The following is an 18146-nucleotide window of genomic DNA, read 5'->3' as shown; positions in this document are numbered from 1 at the left end:
AATGGAGGATCTATTTTGAGGAAATAGGTCTAGAAAACCGAAATTAACGGCCGTAGGGATTTGTCGCACTGACCTCGCGACACTCTCTATCCACTAGAGTTGGCACTAACTTCACCGAAAAGTGGTGGTTGCTTGGTCAGTATAGTTCAAGTGTGGACTAACACCATGGAGTTTGTTTGTTTGTAAGTCTGTTTGGTCTGGGAAAATACCCAGACAACAAGTTAAGGGAGGTGAATCACTGGTGCATGTCTTGTCTCATGTCTTGATGAGGCCATCCTAACTGGATGCAAGTCAGTCACACCTGTCTGGGAGCCCACCTTCCATGTCTGCCTCCTGTGTCTGACCCACTTTTTGGTAGAGCGCCTCATGTACACCACCCAACACACGTGAATGGCTTCACCTGCCATGCACTGGTTCTGAAATACTGTGCAGATATTCTGATATTTTAACCCAAGTTTCAGCCTTTTCATTAGCGATTGATATGAATGGTATGTTAGATGTATTATTATCCATACTTTTACTATAAAATGTAGTAGAGTACCCAACATCTGTTATTCCCTCATTTTTCCATTCATTTTATTGAACTGCTGCAGTGATAGTGTTATATTTCTCCAATTCCAATTTCATTTGACTTAATCCTTATGTCAAGAATAAACTTAGCACATTCAAAGCAGTGAGATACAACTCACCTCTCCTTATAACCCTTTACTTAGCCATTTCTCACAATTTTCCATCTGGCAGCAGTCATGTATGTTTACACATATTGTTTTGTGATGCAGATACAGCATCGTCCAACCTGGTCTCTGAGGGGGAATGGGATGATCTATCCACTTTGTCAGTTGACCAGAAGAGAATATCTGATGAGGAGGAGACAATCCCTCCTCTCACCAACCAGACCGTACCAGATCAGGGACCTTCTATGGAAGAAACCAGGTCTGATAAAGTAAACAGGGCTGTGGAAGAAGGTATTTAGGACACCTTTCCCAGCATTACAGAATGAACACACAGCATACATACACACGACATTTACACATAAAATACGATTCATTCAGACTAATCTACACCACAGCAAGGCTGCTACAGCAATCTTATGTTGACAACTTGCTGAAGGAAACGTAGATGTAGCACTTATTTAGGAACCTTGGATATATAGGGGCCAAATAAGAGGCTTAACGAATTCAGGGGGAACAGTCTACTCTGTGGCACCTGAAGAAAATGTGAGATCATGCATATATGTTAATAATCATATTAATGCTTTACCCTTGCTTGAGTTCTATTCCAGAGACACAACAATGGTGAGGATGACATATGCACTGGGCAGAGGCTGTGAGGAACTCATTGTCACTTCAGCCTACCTTCCATATGACTCGGATGAACCACCACCTTCCAAAGAAGTGAGGAACATCATTGAATATTGCCATCTTAGGAAAGAGCAGCTCATTATTGGGTGTGATGCCAATGCTTACCACACACTGTGGGAAAGCACTGACATCAACCCAAGAGGAGAATGCCTCATGGAACCGAGGTAACGAGCCTACCTTTGTGGTTTGCAATAGGCAGGAGGTTATCAACTTGACACTAGGGACCAATAAAATAGGAAACCTGATCAGTAATTGGCATGTATCTGATGAGCCCTCCCTATCGGATCACCGATATATGTGCTTTCAAATAAGCAGCATTACAGTAGATCCTAAGAGAACCAATTGGGAGTCTTACAAAGACGACCTAAAGGTAAATGTGGAGACCATCTCGCAAAATATACGCACAATAAAGGCTGTTGATCGGTCTGTTGACCAGTTGCAATGGGCTATTATCTTATCCTTTAATAGGAATTGTCCAGCTAGGACCACTCGTGAACCAAGGAGAGTGCCTTGGAGGAATAAACAGCTGAGTGGGCTTAGAACCAAAACGAGAAGGCTGTTCAATACAGCTAAACAACAGGGCAGTGGGACACCTACAAGGAATCCCTTACTTGTTCAACAAAGAAGTAAGGAAAGTCAAGCAATCCTCATGGAGGAGGCACTGCCAGGAGATCAGTGATGTACTAGACGGTGCCAGACTCATCAGAATCATGGCAAAACAGGCGACCAACAAGGTCAGCATGATTAAGCTGCCTAACTGGCAGTATACTCAAACACGAAGGGAGACACTGAATGAATTATTCAGGGGTCACTTTATTGCCACTCCTTTTCAACTTTGCTTTAGAATATGCCATTAGGAAGGTCCAGGGAAACCAGGTGGGACTGAAATTAAACGGGACACATCAGCTGTTGACCTATGCTGATGATGTGAATCTACTGGGGGATAATGTAGATACCATAAAGAGAAACAATCTTTAACTGATGCAAGTAAAGAGGTTGGTCTAGAAGTAAACACAGAGAAAACTAAGTATATGTTACTGTCTTGTCACCAAAATGCAGGGCAAAATCATGACATAAAGATAGGAAACAGATATTTTGAAAATGTGGCACAGTTCGGATATTTGGGAATGATCAAAACTTGATTCAGGAGGAAATTAAGAGGCGACTGAACTTGGGTAATGTTTGCTACCATTCAATTCAGAACTATAATTCTGCCTGTGGTTCTGTATGGGTGTGAAACTTGGTCTCTGACATTAAGGGAGGAACATAGACTGAGGGTGTTTGAGAACAGGGTGTTGAGGAGAATATTTGGACCAAAGAGAGATGAAGTGACAGGAAGTTCGAGAAAACTGCATAATGAGGAGCTTCATAACTTGTACTCTTTTCCAAGTATAATTAGAATGATCAAGTCAAAGAGGATGAGGTGGGCAGGTCATGTAGTACGAATGGGGGAGACGAGGAATGCGTATAGGATATTGGTGGGAAAGCCAGAAGGAAAGAGACCACAGGAAAGACCAAGGCATAGGTGGGTGAACAATATTAAAATGGATCTCAGAAAGATAGGATGGGATGGTATGGATTGGATAGAGCTGGTCCAGGATAGGGACCAGTGGAGGGCTCTTGTGAACACAGTAATGAACCTTCGGGTTCCATAAAATGCTGGGAAATGCTTGAGTAGCTGCAGAATTGGCAGCTACTCCAGAAGGGTTCAGATCCATGAGTGAGTAAGTAAGTAAGTAAGTAAGGTGCATTTAGGATGTAAGGGCACAAGAAATGCACATGGAAACTGTGTATTCCAGTATGGATTATGTCTCTCTGTTCATAACTGCTCAGGTGTGAATGGGATGTAACACTGTACAGGTTTGAGGCGCACACAATTTTTATTTCACCAAATGAACCCTCGAAGCACAAACACATTCAAATTCATTTTTCTAAGTCTTAATACAGAAAATATGTTGCAAAAACTTGAGTATAGGAGGAATCATACCCACAGAAACTTTCTGAGTATGTGAGGAACCATTTAAAACAAAAATGAACAAAACTATACAATCATGAGTAATATATTTGGATTGTTATAAAATGTCACATTATAATAAAATGGTATTGCACAACATCTGAACACTGCTTATAAATTTACAGTTTTTATGTTTCCAAGATGTTTACAAATGCCATTAACAATATTAGCTATTCCCTTCTCATGCAGTTTTCATCTCAAATTCAGTGTGACTGAAAGTCTGGCCACAGTAGATTGCAACAGTACACAACAGTCTATTACATATTTTACATTAAGACTGGAATCACTAGTTTTCAGTCACTTAACAGCTACTGAACTTACAGCCTTTCAGTAATAATACCACCCTCAGCAACATATTGTGATGAAACCAAATCAACATCTGTAACAGTACTGTTCTGTGCTGCAAGGGGTGTTAGGTCCCTCTTCATTGCGTATGCATCTTCTCCATCTGCATAGTATTTGGGCTCAATTTCAGAGACTGTAAATTTTAATGTTGTTGTATACAGGTTTAGGGCGGCTCGATTGCTTTTACGCACATGAAGTGAAACATACTTTGCTTTGAAACATTCTACCATTGCCCTCGAAGCCTGGTTCATAAGTTTCTGTGCCAGTCCAAGCCTTCGATGTGAGCGCTTCACAGCAAGAGATGTGATGTGCCCATGTGGGTTATCTTCACTGTCTTCTTCCATCTTGGCAAGCACATAGCCAACAATCTGACCTTTTTCATCTTCAGCGACATAACTTAACTGTGGCCATGATAATCCATGATAAAAATAATATTTCATCTGGTAATTTTCTGGCAAACACAGTAAGTTACAATGTTGCATATTTATGAGATCGTCAGGCTTTGCACATCTGATATTCATCTTCAATGTCCACACTGTATGCCAACTGTTTAAAATTTTCAAGTACTGTAACAAAATATAGCAGTCTTCTGTCAAAATAAAATAATCTAGAACAGGAATGTTTCAACTTATAATTAAACATGGGCTTTTATTCACGACGTGTCTTCTTTATTCGTGAACGGCTGTTCTTTAAGTCATTAACGGATGTGGATTCTGTCATTCCACCCAAAAGCTCACGAACAAATCGGAACTGGGACAGGAAAAATCTCCAAACCAGGTACCAGCCTACAAAACAGAAGAGGATACAAATCTCAACACTGTGAAATAAGAGTCCCATACAGTCAGTGTCTACTTGGTACTGGGTCTTTCTTGAGCAGCTGACAGTTCAGAACCAAAATGTTCATCACTGTTATGACACAAGCCTTCTAACAGGCTCTATCCTAAACCACCAGATCAGTTCACATCTGTTTTTGTAAGATCATTTTGATCTAATTATTCAATTCTGTAGCTGAAAGGGTAGCATTAATGTTTCCTATTCTGACAGTTTTAATGTTTTCTCAATCCCTCCATGTAAATGCTACTAGGGTAATACCTTAAAACAGGCAACAACAACTTCCTTCCAAATCACTTTGAATTCATCATTCAAACAAAATGAACTCTGTGGCCTGTAGTCTGCAATCTAACTATACTGACCTAGCAACCGCCACTTTTCGGCAAAGTTAGTGCTGACTTTAGCAGATAGCAGGTGTCATGTGGCCAGCGCAACAGATCCCCATGGCCGTTAATCTCCATTTTCTAGACCGGAGCTGCTATTTCCTTGAAATAACTCCTTAATTATCCTCATGAGGCTGAGTGGACCCCGTTCCAGACCCACTACTACTCAGAAAATCTGGTAGCGCCGGGAATCGAACCCAGGAACTCTGACCACTAGACCACAGAGGCGGTTGTTGATCATTCACATTTATGAATTAAAAAAATGTTTCCAAATACTTCTAAATAATTCAAGTATCAATGAATCATTCTCTCACCATAGTGTTTTTTCCCCCTTACAAAATTTTTTCCTCTTCTCCATAATGTCCAGCCCAGCTCTGGGACCCACCCAGTCTCTGATGCAACAGGTATTGGGGCTGCTTCCCTTGTGCGTGTGTAAAGCCGCTCACCTCCATCTAGTACCAAGGTTAAGTGAGGTGGACCTATACTTCCACTCCCCTATATGTCTTTATGGTGTTGAACTTAATTAACTAAGCTGAGGGATAACTTTGCCTTTAAATTTCAGCTATGACCTCGTACACATCGTTGTTTCTTCCATACATGATTTAGGCTCCACCATATCAATTATCCATATAGAAAAAGCAGGTAACAATCCTGAAAAATTGTATGGCAACTGGGTGTTAAGCAATTGTAATTTTCGTTATTCCATTGTGATTTGCTCACTTGTTGAACTGTATGCTGTTGGTCTATGGTGTGTTGTTCCATCCTGTTCCTCCTGAAATGTATGCCATGACAAATGAATGTCCCATATCTGACTGTCCCTGAAAAGTCAACTTGAAAAATGGACCTTCCTGAATTGAACAGTAAAAATTTAAATGCATGCAGAATTATGAAAAATCTTGCAAATGACACCTTGAAGATCAAAAAAGAGATAAGAGTAGGATTTTAAAATTAATCTTAAAGACATGGATTTGAATGGCATGAATTTGATGGAACTGGATCAAGATTTTGTCCAAGGGTGGACTCTGCATTAGAGATGTTGAACTTTAATGTATTTCTGCTAGATGGCTAATACTGTCCATTCAAAATGGGTTATCCTGTATTCTGAAATAAAAATCTGGCAACCATGTGTGCACTTGAAAACTGCATTATGTACAAACAATCTGCCAAGTGCTTCAGTGCACCAAGAGGTTGAATTATTTCAGGGTTCACCTCAGTGTCTGCCAAGATCTCTTTGGCGATTTCTCAAGCTGAACAAATGCCAACAGATGAGAAATATTTCCTTAGGCACCAACTCAAATGTCTACATGCGTCAATCATTATATGCCATGATCTATTAAACTTCTTCCTTGAACAGCTGATTATTGCTCAAGTGGGCAAGAGACAATTGTACTAACTTACCTATAATACCTTAATTTGAATGGCTATAACAGCAGCTTCCTGCTTTTACGGAACAAAAGAATGCCACTGGACCTAACCTGGAGCCAATGAATCCTAGCGCGCACACACTTTCTCCAAGCTGCACTTTAATATAAGGTAAAGGTAAGGTGTTCCTCTGCTTAATTAATTGCCATGCCATGAAGATGTATTGGGAGTGGAGGTATAGAGCCCTGCCAGTCCTGATCTTTGCATTCATGCCCCAGCTGCTTTACCTGAGGGAAAGAGCAACAAGTACCCATTCAGTAGGGAGCTGGATGGAACCCAGAGCCAGTCTGGACTCTGTGGAGGCAACAAAAATCTCTTGTCCCTTGCAGGAACCGAACCCCAGCCATCCAGCTCATAGCCTGTCACTACTGTGCCTAAGCTATTATCCTTTAACGCATATATATTCTGGCCAATATTTTATACACATTATTCATTTTCCTATGTACACAACATGCCCTGCTCACCTTAACATTTCTCATTTCGTTATTCTAAATATGTGAAGCTTGCTGCTACATGTACTTTACACATGTCAAGGTATTAAGTACAAAGAAGTAGGAAACAAGTGTGAAAAGAAGAGTGCTCTCTCCTCAGATGTGACAGTATGAAATCAGGTAGAAGTTAATCAATGTCTTCTGGAAGAGTGTACTGCCTCCATCTTTAGGGTTGAAGAGCCAAGCAAGAAATAAACAGCTGCTTGGCTTACTGTTTGACTCTGACAATACAGGCATAATGTTCTTCCAGAACACTGCCAAAATAAACAGCTTCACATTAAAAAACACAGCACCCTTCACAATCATGACTGTAAGAACCTTGAATCCAAGAGCAGTAAGATTTATCATGATGAACTTTTTAATAACATTGTTTTAAAAGCACAGAATTAATATGACTGATATGGTTGTTGGTAAGATGGACTTCAATCCACCAGCCCTTAAGAAAATTCACTTCCCTGCACTCTTGCAATAGCCTAGTGACTGCGGATCACACCTGCTGTCAGGATTTTATACAGTACAGCAGCCAGAAAACTTGTGGCGCCCATGCCACAAGTCCATGTTAACACGATGGTGAGAGCACTTCCAGAACCATTATTGCAATGGTTCAAATCTTACCTCCAGTAGGGAAGGCAAAGAGTGGAATTAAATTATATAAATAATAAATATTATTCTAACTGGGAAATTGTTGGATGTGGTGTGCCTCAGGGATCGGTGTTGGGACCCTTACTCTTTAATATATACATAAACGATTTCCCCCTTGAAATAAGTAAAATTTCGGAAGTTATTATGTTTGCAGATGACACAAATACTCTTTGCACAGCTAAAGACTACTATAACTTAAAAATAAAACTGGATGTTGTTTTTAATCACATGTTTACGTGGTTTCAAAATAATCAATTTGTGTTAAATCTGGATAAAACAAAAATGATAAAATTCACCCCAACAGCAGCTATGAGCTACCCTCTATATACATTGTTCTTTAACAAAAAGCTGAAAGTAGAAACGATAACATTTCTTAGTTTGCAGCTGGACAATCATCTGACTTGTACGGGACATATCGATTTTTTGCTTCACGTGTTGAGCACAGTTGGTTTTCTAATGCGAAAATTATCCTATATATTAAATATAAATAGTCTTAAAGCTGTATATTATGCATATTATCATTCACTGGTGAAATATGGAATAATATATTGGGGAAATACATCAGACAGTCACAAGGTCTTTGTTATACAAAAGAAAATAATAAAAATAATGATGGGAATGGGCCCAACTCATACATGTAGAGATTTATTTAAAAAGCTTGACATACTACCAATCCCATGTGTATATTTGCATTCATTGATGACATCTGTTGTTAAAAATCTGGATAAGTTTCAAACCAATAACTCTGTATATGTGATTGACCACCTTCACATACCTTCAACATATTTATCATCCTATCAGAGAGGGGTGTATTGTATTATTCAGGTGTCAAAGCTATTTAACACTCTGCCATCAAATATCACAGTTTTAAAAAAATAATAAAAAGCAATTTAGGTTTGTTTTATGAAATTATTTGCAAAGTAACATATTTTACTCTATTGATGAATTTGTCGAGCATACAAGGGGCTCAAAGGTTAAGAGTTAATAAATGGTCTGTGTGCGTGAATTATATATTATTGAGACTTGCTTGTTGTAACTGTAGTACTACAGTATGTATGTTTGTTTTTGTTACGAATTTTAATATTTTATAATGTAACTGTTTTAATGATATAGCTTGCCAATATGTGTGGAATGGCAAGGCGTGAATTTGACAGTGTTTTTTTCCACGACCCATGTGTGTTGTCCTGACAACTTGAGCTATCTGTGAGAGGCCTGATTATATATTTTATTGGACAAAGGACGAATGATGTGTAGTCATTATGAATGTGTAATATGAGACATGTTTTATATCCAGCCCTACAGGGAGATGATTTGATCCATGAAGTGAAAATAAATGTAAATGTAAAACCCTGAAACAAAATCTGTTGGTTTCCTGGCAAAGATTGTATCATATGCCTTGACACATAAGCAAATATGCTCACTCCAGCTTTACCATCAGGACACATTATAACTGGGAGGCACTAATTTTGAGAAGTTTCCACTTATATGTGCCAAGCATCTATGATTACCACATTAATTGGCATTTCCTTAATTGTAACAATTGGGGGGGGGGCGGTGAATGAGCAGAATGAATGAATATCAATTTACATATAAGTCACTATTTCTAAATTTACTCTACCTTAATTCTTTATAATTACATTCATCTTGTAGAACAATTACATTACCTTTCTACAAAGTTGGTATAGTAACAAGTAAACTGCATTGTACAAATAAGACACATACGAATGTTCTGACGTGATATATTGCACGCGGCAAAAATCATTTCACGTTACAACCACGGAAGGAACCAGTATTTTTAAGCTGTGTACATGGAAGGCTGTACCGTACATCCTAAGCTTCTCTAACTACTGGCAAACAAGTGTCCATGTCTGCATGCATGATATACAAATGAGGCACAGTGAACCCAAAGTTCCATTCTCACCTAAGCCCACAAGGGTCAACACTAGCAGAAGTGCTGAAATTATGGAAATAATCGCCAAGAACAATTCCATAGCTGATGCACTACCACAAAATACATACATAAGCAAAAAACGTAAGGCACTCCGAACACATTGGTTAAAGCTGACAACTATTATAGCGTTATGACCTGATTGGTATTACTACAATTAGTCCAAAGTTCTCTGATGAATATGTAAAAAATTTGATACAAACGCTTCAAAAATGCCATTAGTTTTAAAGATGTTCCTAAACTACTGCTCATCACCACACGTCGCCATTTTGATTAGGCCACAAAGTGAGCATGTCGTACTTCTTCATAGATAACACACTACCTTACGTCAGCTTCAAGCTACCTGTGACAAAAGTCTTTTTTGATCAGATCACAATATTTAGTATTACATAATTATCAATGTTAGGACCTAATTAAGACCATCACACGTGTTTCAATAGTTTATTCCACTACGCATAGATGTGCATGGCACGCAAAGAGGCGAAAATTAATTTTTGTTCGCGTAATCCTGAGGGTACTGATAATTCAGTGTAGTTCAATTTGCATCCTACTTCCTGCATTTATGACATATTCAATCTAATAGTTCTTACTAAGGCCTTAACGACACAGCTGAATATTAAACTCGTGGTCTCTTGGGATGAAGTTTGAAAGAACGCTCGTAATGAAAACCTTCAGTGCAGATTACCAATGACCTGAATTTTGCGTTAGCGCCCAAAATCGGAAATGTGAACAGCCAACATACTCTCACTTTGATACACACTAAAACGCACTAAACCATACCCTAACCTTTCGTTAGGCACGTTGGCAACACTGATACATGAAAGTCGTTCGATGTGTTGTGTAGCATACTGTGCATTATACTTTAGAGGTAGGAGTTAACGGAATTCAGCCGAAGACTTAAATAAACGTTTTCCACGAACGTAAAATACATGCTCGACTAATGTATTATATTTTCAATAGATCTGGTAATTTATTGGATCGTGATGACGTCCGAGGCGATTAAATACTGCATTATGTTCACATTGATTTATTGATGCGTCTCTACAGAGTAACTATGTAATATATCCCTTGCTTAATGGGCTTTCCGACCATGATGCTCAGTTAATTATTTTATTAGAGGTTAAAACGCATACTAAGAATGGCAGGGTAAAGGGGAAAAAAATGATAAGGAAAATTGAACTGGCTATGATACAGGATTTTGAATATAAACTGAGTCTTGAAACCTGGGACTCAGTTTTTGGCTCCAACGATATAAACTTAATGTATAATTCTTTTCTCAGTTCATTTCTTAGAATATTCTATTCTAGTTTTCCCCTGAAAGTGTTGAGCACCAGAACAAATAGTAACTTGTGGATTACTCCTGGTATTAGTAATTCCTGTAAGCATAAAAGAGATCTATATTTGATATACAGGAGTAGTAACGATGAGGCCTTTAAGAGGTATTATAGACAGTATTGCAAGATATTAAAAAATGTCATAAGAGAAGCAAAAAAGAAGCATTATAGTAGACAGATATCAAAATCCAGTAACAAAATAAGAACAATCTGGAATATAACAAAGTCAGTAACTGGGAAGTTTGCCAAAGTGAATTCAGTTCAGGAATTAAAAGTTGATGGACGGATTACTAAAAATAGGCAATATATAGCAGATTTCTTAAATAGTTTTTTCATATCTGTGGCTGAGAATAACATAAACAAAAGTCTTGAAACAAACAATAAGCCATTAGATTACTTGCGGCAAGCTTTTGATCATCCCTTTCCCAGCATAAAATATCAAGCTGCAACCTCAACTGAGATATTTAAAATTATTAAATCTTTAACAACAAAGAGATCGCATGGTTATGATGAAATATCAGTTGAAGTGTTAAAAATTAGTAGCCCCTTTATTATATCTCCTTTAACATATATTAGTAATAAAATGTTGTCTGCTGGCGTATTTCCGGATAGGCTAAAATATGCTGAAATTAAGCCTTGTTACAAGGGCGGTTGCGAGAATGATCCATCTAATTATAGGCCCATCTCCCTCTTAACCTCCTTCTCAAAAATATTTGAGAAGATAGTTTTGTCTAGATTAAATCAGCATATCCATGATCATAATATAATAGTCAATGAGCAATTTGGATTTAGACGTCAATCCTCAACTGCTAAAGCCTCTTACGTGTTACTCAATGAAATACTAGAAGCATTAAATAAACAAAAAGTTGTAGGTGGAGTTTTTTGTGACTTGAAGAAGGCGTTTGATAGTGTGAATCACGAAATATTGTTGAGTAAACTACAATATTATGGGATACAAGGTAGATTTTATGATTTAATTGCATCATACTTATCAGATCGACATCAGAGAGTACTAATAACAGATATTGAAATGAGCAACACTATTAGATCAGATTGGGATATTGTCAGGCATGGAGTCCCTCAAGGGTCCATACTTGGTCCGCTTCTATTTCTTTTCTATATAAATGATCTTTCTACAATTTTTAATAGCACAGTTAAACCAGTCTTATTCGCAGATGACACTAGTTTGGTGATTAGTAGCAATAATAACTTACAATATAATAGGGATGTGAATATCTCTTTTGACTGCCTTAATGAGTGGTTCAAGTCAAACCTGCTAACCCTAAACTTCAGCAAAACTAAACATGTACAATTTGCGGCTAAGTCTTGTCCTAATACCGGAGTTATGGTTAATTATTGCAATAATGTGATCCCAAACAGTACCGAGGTGAAGTTCTTGGGTATAATTGTTGAAAGCACATGTACTTGGAAGGCCCATATATCCCAACTCATACCTAAGTTGTGTAATGTAAATGTAAAGTTATTTGAGTTATTTGAGGGTTATTAAACCCATCATGCCTACTGAAACATTAAAAATGATTTACTATTCTTATTTTCATTCACTTTTAACCTATGGAATTATCTTTTGGGGCAATACCTCGTTTAGTGTACAAATTTTTAGAATTCAAAAAAGAATAATTAGAATTATGAGTGGGCTAAGAGCAAGGGATTCCTGTAGACAAGCATTTAGGGATTGGGGGATTTTGCCACTCCAGTCCCAATATATATTTTCTTTATTGATATTTGTTGTAAATAATAAGGGTCTATTCCATACATCAACACAGATTCATGGTCTCAATACAAGGCGCGGTTTAGATTTATATTGCCCTCAGACAAATTTAACAGTTCATCAGAAGGGTCCTTATTGCTATGGAATTAAACTTTTTAATTGTCTCCCATTAAAAATAAAGGAAGTAGCGCATGATGATAAGGAATTTAGAGTGGCCTTAAATGCCTTTTTACATTCAAAATCCTTTTATACTTTGGATGAATATTTTGGTTGTATAAATGAGTAGTAATTTACTATGTTCATTCAATATTGCATGCATTGTTTGGATGTGCAGTTGTACATTCAAGGATATTGCACTGATACCTGCATTGTATATAGCAAGCTTATACCTTGACTGGTTTTATTTGGTATTGAACATGTAAGATATAATCTCCAACTTGACTGGTATGCCATGTAACAAACATACCTCATTATAGTTGATGGATGTTGTGATCTTTTATGGTTTGAGATATATAAGCTACTAAGTTGAATGAATTTATTATGTAATGTGTTTTTATTACAATTTTAACTTATTTTATTTACAATTAAACATGGTATAGTGTTATGTATATTTTAGGTTGATGTATATTTTATGTTGACTAGTTCCATTGTTGGAGCATTTGTTGAAGATATTTGACTTGTTCTGTGTCCAGTGGTATTGGCCTGTAATTGGATTTGCTTGAATGCAATAAATACTATACTATACTATTGCTCTAACCTATTAACAAGATCATACATTCGTTAACAGACATGCCTCAAATAGATGAAATTACGAACAGTAAAAAAAATCGTTTTATGGTATTACACAAAAAGTAAAAATTCAGGAGTGTCCAATAATGTGGAAAAGTTCAGAGTAGATCAGTGTATACCATTAAAATTAATTTAAAATCGCACAAATGTGGCGATGACAAATAAGGTTCCCCTTTTGAAATGTTAGTGCCATATACAAATGCAAAAAGTACATGAACACATTTTACTGAAATAATTTGTACAGTTGTTTCATTTCCAATGGCCTTGACACACTGGTACTGTGAGGGAGGGAGCTATCTTGACACAAAAAACCATGCTTTAGCAGAAATCGATTTTCTGGGGCATACATACATAACCTGCTACAGATTTAACTACATTGTTAGGTGCTCCAGTCACTACTTGTAGAACAAATCTTCGATAAATTTAAAACAGGAACGTGCACCTTCAATAGCATTCAAAAAGCCTTTTTTATGCCTATGCAATTGAATGAGCATAGGCAATGTCTTTGACTTCATACACATAGTAGGTTAAGTAAAAAAAAGTGAAGTTCCTGTGCCATTAGTTTTTTCTGCTTTACTCCTGGTACCTGTTGTACAGAAGGTTAGGTAGATGCCAGAGCCAGTCTAGACACTAGCCAGAAGAGAACATCTCTTGTCCTGCCAACAACTGAACCCTCTGTTGTCTAGTCTGTAGCCTAGTCACTTTAAATTAATTAATTAAATTCGCTTAGTGGGGCAAGGAGTCCAGCTGGGTCCACTCGGCACAGCAGCCACTGATTGGCCTATTGTAGCTTGCCCCGGGTGATTGTGATGATGGAGAATTTGGTGGAATGAAGATTGGCATGGGAAACAGAAGTACTTGGAGAAAAGCCGCCCCAACGCCACATTGTCCACCACAAATCCCACTTCACCACACCCTGGATCAAACCTTGGCTGCCGCGGTGGGAAGCCAGTGACTAACCACTTGAGCTGTGGAGTGGCCTAGTCTAGTCACTTACTAACGGCACTATACTGGCTCCAACACTAAGACATGACATATTTTATACATAACTTCTATCAATTTTAACACCTTTGTTACTGAAGTGCTTAAGTACATTGTGGGTCATATCTATGAAGGAATGACAGAAAACTGTCTTGAATAAAGTTAATTAAACTTAATATATAGTAACATTTCCAAAACAGAAGTTTAATCAAGAAGTGTCAAAGGACTCTAAATATATACTCAAAAAGCAGTCCTTAAAACAGAACCAAATGATTTTTACACATGGCGATATGGAGCAGAGGAGAAAGATGCCAAGTTTACTTAAAATCTGAAAGGACCACAGGCTCAAGAAAGAAATTAAACCAGAATGAAAATGGTTTAACAAAATTTAATACAGTATTTTATTCTGAGTTTCATCCCAATTTGTCCTGTAGGCTAAATGCTGTTATTTGCAAACAGACTGACAGCATGAAACTAACAGGCATTCTTTGAAATGCACTTGCTCCATTTCCACATATGTGGAAACATTAATACCAATAGCCTATGTATTATTTTCAAAACAAGTCCTTCCCACACGGCAGTGAATAAAATGTGATTTAATATTTTCACAGTAAGCTCAAAATAGTTGGGAAGAATGCCAAAGAGTATTCAACTTATACTGGTTAAGGTGAAATGTTTGTTAAAAATAAATTACCACAGAATTTGAAGAGTCTGGATGGCAAATGAAAGTATTTTGTAACTTGAGTTTTCTCCAATTCTTTCTTTCTCCTAGGTGATTCTTCATCATAGTATGATTCGGATGTATTCTTCTGACGAGAGCTTACTTAAAAGTACAAAGGTGGATTTCCATGACACAAAAATTTTTGATGGTCAATATATTTCCCAGTGACCACACAAAAAGTATGATCCAAAAACCGGTTCTATCGTCCTTCTTCAGGGTAGTGGAGAATGTACCAGAACAAACTACACAACAAGTTACATCATATTTATGTAATTATTTTGTAGCCTCTCAAAACAGATGGAAGTATATGAACATAAACAAAAACAAACAAATTTCAAATGCTGTTTATTATTCATTAGCTCTGTGGCCCATACAATTAATGAAATAATTTTTGCTTATTTTCTCACATTGGTAGAAATAATCATTCCAGGTGCCCTCAATCATTTACTAACTTCTTGTGGAATACGGACTCACAAGATGGATTATGAAATTATGTGCTAACAAAGTAAAAATATACACAGAATAAATAAGAAAACAACAGTATGACTATGTTTTGATAAAATGAATTAATTAATTCTGGATGGTATTTTGACCCAAATGAACCTATCCACCATAATCACACACGTGTGCATGGGCTCCCACACACACAGTCACATAAAAAGAGCCGATAACAAGTAGTAAACATGTTTCAATAATACAGCAATAATTTTTGAAAATCCGAAATAAGTTCAAAAGTAAAAACTCAATGTGAATTAATAACATGTACATACCAGTATAATAATCAAATAATTCTTGTATTGCCTTCTATTACAGTTCTGCAGAGCATTAAAATAATTCAGATCAACAGTTCAATACCAAAACAAGCACTTATTGCTTATCCAAGACCTACGAACACTTGCAAGTTCCCCTTTTAAAAAATTATCTTTCATATCACAACATAAAAAGGAATTACATTTTCTCATATAATTTATACCAAGAATTACTTATCCTCTTTTTGGAGCAAAATACAGGTAAAATTTCCCGTGTCTCGTCACCATGCCATGAAAGTTATATAGAAGTGTATAAAATAGGCAACATTACAAATTTTCCAGCCACACCATTTAATGGAGATGAGTGGTAGGTACATGCTCTGGCCATTTTCTGTGTGGGTCTGAGAGCTGGTCTGAGTATGTCCAGTAAAATTCCTGCTGCTGAATTTGAACCCTGGTCATTGGTTCATGGCCAGTCACTCTACTGACTACACTGTCCCAGCTGAATCATATATATTGAATTCTGTGCACTATTATACATCGTCTGTAAATATTAAGTTTTCAAATATTTATGAAGCAAAACTATTTATTTTCAATGACTTGCAATTTCTGGCTTAAATGGTTTTGTCAAAATTTGCTTCCATTAGTGTGGAAACAACCATTTTATCACACACTTCTTAACTTTAAACTTAACAGATGGGTGAAGGACAATACAATTCTAGCAGGTTGTCAGACTGGAAAGTGAGTGAAATGATTTAGGATTGTCTCTAGCAGTTTGCGCTTCTGTATTAGTGATAGTAATCTCTGGGTTCTTTTACCTGAGAATCAGTCACTCATTTTACTAAAAGTCACTGTATAAACATGAGTAGCGTCACTGTAAAAAATTGCCCATATAACCAATTCTCTACAGCTGAAGTCTTCTTAGTTCAAATAAATTATATGAGGAAATGTTTAAACCTTGAATGAATGGAACTACAGCATCATAGTGTATTGCAGACAGCAGCATGATTCTACTGATTATGTACCATTAAGCACCATTTTAAAAAAGTTTTAATTGGCAGTTGTGGGACAGGGGGAAACATGTTTGAACACCTCAGAATTTATGCCATACAAATTATAGCTAATTTACATTAGAAGCTACAACAAACATACATAACTCTGCTCTAATGACCAATGGAACAGTTCAGTGAGCTCCAAAAAGGAACACTATGTTGCAGGAAAACAGCAAATAATATTATTTGTTATATAACCCTTTCAATGTCAAAACTTCAGTTGTACTGTACATATAGTTTTATATTTATATGACATATTCCACATCCTACAGTCATCTTGACTAACTTTTGATCCAGGGAATGCAATGTAATACAGGGTGACTCCTATAGAACCGGCCCGATGAATTTGTTAATAATTCTGCAGGTGATGCATATAACTGCTCACAATTACGACATTATAATCTGTGGGTAGTGCTGAGTCGAATGGTGTGCGCATGATCCGGCAAGTGGCAGCCGTTATGCTGCAAGGTCAAGGACAATCCCAAAACGTGTCTGCAGTGCGCAGGCGACAGTCATGGAGTACACTATTGAACAGCGAGTGTTTCTAGTGCTTGCTTGAAAACAGCGGACACTTTCAACACCTGCTCTGATCACAGCACACAATCCAAGATAAGATATGTGTAAATTACTTTAATATCTGTATGGTATATTTTATATTACAGCTCATTTTGTTGGGCTGGTTCTATATGAATCACCTTGTATAATGTAATGTAATGACAAAGTAGCTGTCTGCACTGCCATATCACTGCCATTTCAATCCATCAGTTGCCTATTGTTCACTGTAACTACTTATTTAGAAACAGAAAGAAAGAGAAGTCAGTAATGCAAAGAGCTTCCTGGTTTTAATGGAATATTATATATGGTATATGCATTCAATACTGTTGCTAGCAATTCAAATGTTGCTACATGGCATCTGAATATATACTTGGGCTAAAACAGGGCAGACAATGCATACAGCACAGTATGTAATAAAGCTGACATGAAAAAGGTTAACAAATCAGTATCAGTTACTAAGATGCAGCGTTCATGAAACACATTAAACTCTTATCTAATTTGCAGGGATCTGTCATCTGAAATCAGTGTTTATATTTAAAACTTGAATGGGTTCACAATGTACTATAAGGCACAGTAAGGAAGTAGTACCAAACACAAAAGATGAAACACTATAAATGTTTAGGGCGATTATGCAAAACAAATGTAATTACCAACACTGGACACTGACATGCACAAGTAACATAATCAGCACCAAACAATAAAGAAATCACATTTCTGAAAAATTTAATACTATACTGCAAAATTTTATTTATCAAAGAAGGAACATTCCAGTCACAAATCAGACTTTTCATAGAATGAC

At 37.0% G+C, this 18146-nt stretch overlaps 3 protein-coding genes across 11 annotated transcripts; 1 reads left to right on the top strand and 2 right to left on the bottom strand.

Moving 5' to 3' along the window:
- Positions 1-366: 366 nt before the first annotated feature.
- Positions 367-2055, top strand: LOC117282093. Its single transcript, XM_033750371.1, has 2 exons — positions 367-1525; positions 1830-2055. The coding sequence occupies exons 1-2, from the start codon at positions 1293-1295 to the stop codon at positions 2038-2040; spliced, it is 444 nt and encodes a 147-aa protein (XP_033606262.1). The 5' UTR covers positions 367-1292; the 3' UTR covers positions 2041-2055.
- Positions 2056-3405: 1350 nt separating this feature from the next.
- LOC111861566 (N-alpha-acetyltransferase 10) lies at positions 3406-4260 on the bottom strand. The gene has a single exon (XM_023846236.2). It carries the CDS (start codon positions 4239-4241, stop codon positions 3693-3695), a length of 549 nt encoding a protein of 182 aa, XP_023702004.1. The 5' UTR covers positions 4242-4260; the 3' UTR covers positions 3406-3692.
- A 93-nt stretch (positions 4261-4353) lies between these two features.
- LOC111861567 lies at positions 4354-10021 on the bottom strand. Of its 9 annotated transcripts, none has more exons than XM_023846238.2 (3): positions 9411-10020; positions 5249-5386; positions 4354-4505 (listed from the first exon to the last, which is right to left on the bottom strand). In XM_023846238.2, exons 1-3 carry the CDS (start codon positions 9508-9510, stop codon positions 4369-4371), a joined length of 375 nt encoding a protein of 124 aa, XP_023702006.1. In that variant the 5' UTR covers positions 9511-10020; the 3' UTR covers positions 4354-4368. The 9 variants fall into 9 exon arrangements, 1 of the variants encoding a protein (XP_023702006.1); XR_002842266.1 differs by lacking the exon at positions 4354-4505 and adding an exon at positions 6410-6583 and having other exon boundaries at positions 5302-5386; positions 9411-10021; XR_004512697.1 differs by lacking the exons at positions 4354-4505; positions 5249-5386 and adding exons at positions 5484-5706; positions 6333-6583 and having other exon boundaries at positions 9411-10021.
- Between the last annotated feature and the right edge of the window lie 8125 nt (positions 10022-18146).

Source organism: Cryptotermes secundus, unplaced genomic scaffold, assembly GCF_002891405.2.
Source record: "Cryptotermes secundus unplaced genomic scaffold, Csec_1.0 scaffold2047, whole genome shotgun sequence".
NCBI classification, from domain to species: domain Eukaryota; kingdom Metazoa; phylum Arthropoda; class Insecta; order Blattodea; family Kalotermitidae; genus Cryptotermes; species Cryptotermes secundus.
The sequence above is the reverse complement of the archived record's forward strand: the minus strand, read 5'-3'. Positions and strand labels throughout refer to the sequence as shown.